General features: G+C 37.9%; 1 protein-coding gene and 1 non-coding gene across 2 annotated transcripts; one reads left to right on the forward strand and one right to left on the reverse strand.

Annotated features, from left to right (window-relative positions):
• The first annotated feature begins 1,536 nt into the window (after window positions 1-1,536).
• Window positions 1,537-1,665, forward strand: LOC126023240 (small nucleolar RNA SNORA51). Its single transcript, XR_007500437.1, has one exon. It is a non-coding gene; the product is annotated as a small nucleolar RNA SNORA51 (small nucleolar RNA).
• Window positions 1,666-4,313: 2,648 nt separating this feature from the next.
• Window positions 4,314-4,649, reverse strand: LOC126022723 (zinc finger protein 706-like). The gene has a single exon (XM_049783716.1). It carries the CDS (start codon window positions 4,647-4,649, stop codon window positions 4,419-4,421), a length of 231 nt encoding a protein of 76 aa, XP_049639673.1. The 3' UTR covers window positions 4,314-4,418.
• Window positions 4,650-5,268: the final 619 nt, after the last annotated feature.

Raw genomic sequence — 5,268 nt, forward strand, 5'->3', positions numbered from 1 at the left:
GGTCATCGGTTGTAATCCCAGCATCCCATATGGTCCCCTGTGCCTGCCAGGAGCAATTTCTGAGCCTGGAGCCAGGAGTAACCCCTGAGCACTGCTGGGTGTGACCCAAAAAACCACACACACACACACAAAAGAAATTACTTAGAAACTATGGACACTACTTATTGCTAAAGAGAATAGACCAAGAAGTGTTATCTCTGATCAACATCTATGCACCAAATGTAGACACAGCAAAATATGTAAGGATTTTGCTCACAAACTTAGACAAACATATGGACAGAAATATAATAGTCGTGGGAGATTTCAACACTCCATTATCGCCAATAGACAGATTCACTAGGCAAGACACTAGGAAAGACTTAAGAGCCTTAAATCAGAAGCTAGATGAATTAGGACTAATGGATGTATACAGAACGTTTCATTTTCAAAAAACTGAATACACATTCTTCTCAAATGCACATGGAACTTTCTCTATGATAGACACAACTTATATAAAGTCACAGATATCAGTTTTATATGAACCACCCTATCAGACCCAATGCCACAGAAATCAAGATTAGCTATAAAAAGAAGATGTGGAGAAAAATCTAACACCTGGAGACTGAACAACATGCTGTTCAACAACATCTGGATCAAAGAGGAAATAATGAAGAAATTAAGAGATTACTTGAAGCTAATAATAATGAAGAAACAAATTGTCAAAACTTACGGAACACAGAAAAAGCAGTAATCAGGGAAACTCATAGAAATATAGGCTTACAGGAAAGAAGAAAAAGACAAAGTCAACAACCTAAAGGGATACCTTAAATATCTGGAAAACCAACAGCAAAAGAACCCAAAAAACAAGCAGATGAAAAGAAATAATAAAAAACCAGAACATATGGAGATTTCTCCAAAAGCTGGAAGTTGAGCTCCCATATGATCCAGCTATACCACTCCTAGGGATATATCCTAAGAACACAAAAATACAATACGAAAGTTCCTTTCTCACACCTATATTCATAGCAGCGTTATTTACAATAGCCAGAATCTGGAAACAGCCTAGATGTCCCTCAATAGATGAATGGTTAAAGAAAGTATGGTACATATACACAACGGAATATTATGCAGCCATCAGAAGAGATGAAGTCATGAAATTTTCCTATACATGGATGTATATGGAATCTATTATGCTGAGTGAAATAAGTCAGAGGGAGAGAGAAAAACACAGAATGGTCTCTCTCTCTCATCTATGGGTTTTGAGAAAAATGAAAAACATTTGTGTAATGATTCTCAGAGACAAAACAGAGGAGAACTGAAGGGTCCAGCTCCTGACATGAAGCTCACCACAGGGATCATTTAGTGCAGTCATAAAAATAATTACACTGAGAACCATTATAACAAAATGTGACTGAATGAAGGAAGTAGAAAGCCTGTCTAGAGTACAGGCCAGTTTGGGTTGGGGAGGAAGGACACTTGGGATATTGGTCATGGGAATGTTGTACTGGTGAAGGATTTTATATATATAAAATAAAAAGAAAAGAAAAGAAAAGATAAGGCCTCACAATTCTTACCACAGGCTGTGTTCTTTACACTTTATAGAAAGAGGATGTACAGTAAATGCACTCCATATACACCTCAACACAGGCCCTTTGCCTGGTCTGTATTGTGAATTGGGGGACAAAAAAAACAAACAAAAAACCAAAAAAAAAACCCCAAAAAACCAGAGCAGAAATCAGCAATCTAGAAACCAAAGAAAATAATTCAAATAATTAATGAGACCAGGAGCTGTTTTTTAAAAGAATAAACAAGATAGGGGTCAGAATGATAGCACAGTGATAGGGAATTTGCCTTGCATGTGGCAGATCCAGGACGGACCTGGTTTGATCTCAGGAGTTCCATATGGTCCACCTAGCCAGGAGCGACTTCTGAGTGCATAGCCAGGAGTAGTAACTCCTGAGCATCACCGGTTATGCCCTCCCAAAATAAAAACAAAAAACACAAACCAGTGGTAAGACTCACAAGGAAAAAAAGGAATAATACTCAAATAAATTAGATTAGAAATGAAAGGGAAGAGATTACAACAGAATCCCAAGAAATGCAAGACATCATAAGAGCTTATAACGAGTAACTTTACTCAATTAAGCTAGAGAACCTAGAAAAAGTAGATTTCTGGAAAGTATCATTTCCTGATTCTTAATGAGGAGGAAGTGGCCAATCACATGTAAGGAAATTGAAACAATAATTTAGAAACTCCCCAAGAATAAAAGTACAGGGCCAAATGTGTTTACAAGTGAATTTTATCAAGCATTCAGAGAAGAGTTACTACCACTAATCCTTAAGACTCTTCCAAAATATTGAAAAGACAGGAACCCTCCATAATGCCTTCAATGAAGCTAATATTGTGCTAATTTCCAACGCTAACAAAGATACCACCAAGAAAGAAAACTATAGACAAATCTCACTAATAAATATAGATGCAAAAATCCTTATAAAATTCTAGCAAACCGAATCCAACAACATAGCAAAAAGATTATACATCATGACCAACTGGGTTTCATCACAAGGATGATTCAATATTTACAAGTCAATCAACATCATACACCACATCAGTAAAAAAAAGGATAAAAAACCCACATGATCATATCAATTGATGCAGAAAAAGCATTTGACAAAATCCAGCATGAAATCATAATGAAATCCCTTACCAAAATAGGTGTAAATGGAACCTTTCTCAAGATAGTAACAGCTATCTATAAAATCCCACAGCCAACCATTCTTTTTTTTCTTTCTTTTTTTTTTTACTTATAATATTTATTTTAATCATAGTGGCTTACATATCATTGACGATAATATTTTAGGTGCATATTAACATAAAAACAGGGGTCCCATCACCGAATTGTCCTCCCTCCACCTCCATTCCCGTTCTACCTCCCATATCCTCCTCCCTCACCCCCGGGGCCAACCATTCTTAATGGTGAAAAACTGAAAGCATTTCCATTAAGGTCTGGCACGAGGCAAGGATGTCCACTGTCTCCACTCTTACTCACCCTCGTATTAGAAGTCTTAGAAATATTAATCGGACAAGAGAAGAAAATCAAAAGAATCCAAATTAGAAAAGAGGAAGTCAAACTATCTCTATTTGCAGATGGCATAGTGATATTCATCAAAGACCCTAACGAGCCCACAGAAAAGCTCCTAGAAACAATAAACCAATGCAGTAAAGTGGCTGGCTACAAAGTCAAAACACAGAACAGTTGTATTTCTTTGTACAAATAATGACTCAGAGGAGAAAGAGATGAGAGTCTGTCTCATTTAAAATAGGGTCCAAAATTATCAAGTACCTAGGAATCAACCTGACAAAAGAGGTGAGAGACCTATATCAAGAAACCTTCAAAAAACTCTAGAAAGAAATTGAAGACCTAAAGAAATGAAAGAAGGTTCTATGATCATTGATTGGAAGGATCAATATCATAAAAATGACCATCTTACCTAAATTAGTATATAGATTCAATGCAATTCCTATTCAAATTCAGAATAACTTCCAGGACTTCAAAAAATCAATTATAAAGTTTTTGTGGAACTATAAAAGACCCAGGTTAGCCAAATCAATACTGAAAAATAAGAAACTGGAGGCATCTCATTACTAATTTGAAGTTCTACTACAAAGCCATAGTGATCAAAACAACGTGGCATTGGAACAAAGACCGTTTTTCAGACCAATAATTCAGAATAGAATATTGAGTGACAAACCCCCAAGAATATGGTAAACTAACCTTTGATAAAGGAGCCAAGAATGTGAAGTGGAACAGAGACAGTCTCTTCAACAAATGGTGTTGAAACAATTGGATAACTATGTGCAAGAAATTAAAAATTGATCCATATCTCACACATTACACAAAAGTCATTTCAAAGTGGATTAAAGATCTTGAGATTAGACCCAAATCCATAAAGTTCTTGGAGGAAAATATAGGCAGAACACTCCAAGACTTAGACCTCAAAGAAATCTTCGATGAGAGGATGCTATGGCAAAAGCTATAGCATCAAACCTAAATAAATGGGACTCTATTTTATTGATCTGAGGATCTGTCTTTATTCTAATAACATGCTGCCTTATTTATATTATTGTTGTAAAATCAAAGTATTACTTTATTAAATGAGTTATTTTATACAATATAAACATCAATATAATTACAATTGTAAAAAAATTTTTTATAACAAGGATGGACTGATTTTCAGATTTCCAAATCAAAGTGAACTGTACATTTACAAAGAATTGTCTTTTGCCCCAAAAGGGAACAGTATAAAAATGAGTGTTTCTGTAGCCTCTTTATTTTTGCTGATCAACAGTTTGTTAGAAAAGCAGCTGCAGGTTTGTTACCTAAGGTCTGAGACAGTAGAAGAGCCAAAAGTGTCATGAATTCACCTGTAAAACGACTTTATGCTTGAACATCAGCCAATTCTGGAGGAAGTGGAGTCTTGGGGTGCTTACTTTCAAAGTGCTGCTTGAAGGTCTTAGGGGCTGGCATTTGTGTCCGGCAGACGGTGCAGGTATAGATTAAGGCAGTTTTGGCAGCAGCCTTTTGGTCGTGTCCTTGTTTCTTCTTCTGTCCAGCTAGCTTTTTTGTAGTTTTCTGCTGAGACTGAATTTTCTGTTGTCCACAAGCCATACCCGGGCCAGGACAGTCCCGTATAGTCGGGAGAGACGGCACCACGCAATAGGGACTAGAAGGGGCAGCCTGCTCAGCACCCCCGCGGCCTCTTCAAGCAGCCGAGGGGGTGGGAGGAGGTGGGGGGGAGGGGAGAAGAGAGGAGAGAGAGAGGAGGGAGAGAGAGAGGAGAGAGAGAGAGAGTGAGGAGAGAGAGAGAGAGAGAGGAGAGAGAGAGAGAGAGAGAGGAGAGGAGAGAGAGAGAGAGAGAGAGAGAGGAGAGAGAGAGAGAGGAGAGAGAGGGAGAGAGAGAGAGAGGAGAGAGAGAGAGAGAAGAGAGAGAGAGGAGGAGGAGAGAGAGAGAGAGAGAGAGAGAGAGAGAGAGAGAGAGAGAGAGAGAGCTAGTTTCATTCCGTGCATGCTGCCACCTCCCGGCCCTGTTGCTTGGCCACTGTGCTGCTTTAATAACTATTGCTTTGTAATACAATTTTAAATTGGAGCAAGTAATGCCTCCCATATTCCTTTTCCCAAGGATTGCTTTAGCTATTCGTGGGTGTTTATTGTTCCAAATGAATTTCAGGAGTGTTTGATCCACTTTGTTTAAGAATATTACGGGTATCTTTAGAGGGATTGCATTAAA

The sequence above is a fragment of the Suncus etruscus genome, chromosome 11, assembly GCF_024139225.1.
Source record: "Suncus etruscus isolate mSunEtr1 chromosome 11, mSunEtr1.pri.cur, whole genome shotgun sequence".
Taxonomy (NCBI): domain Eukaryota; kingdom Metazoa; phylum Chordata; class Mammalia; order Eulipotyphla; family Soricidae; genus Suncus; species Suncus etruscus.

Coding starts and splice junctions, on each gene's coding strand:
- LOC126022723 (XM_049783716.1), bottom strand. CDS start 4,649: ATGGCTTGTGGACAACAGAAAATTCAGTCTCAGCAGAAAACTACAAAA.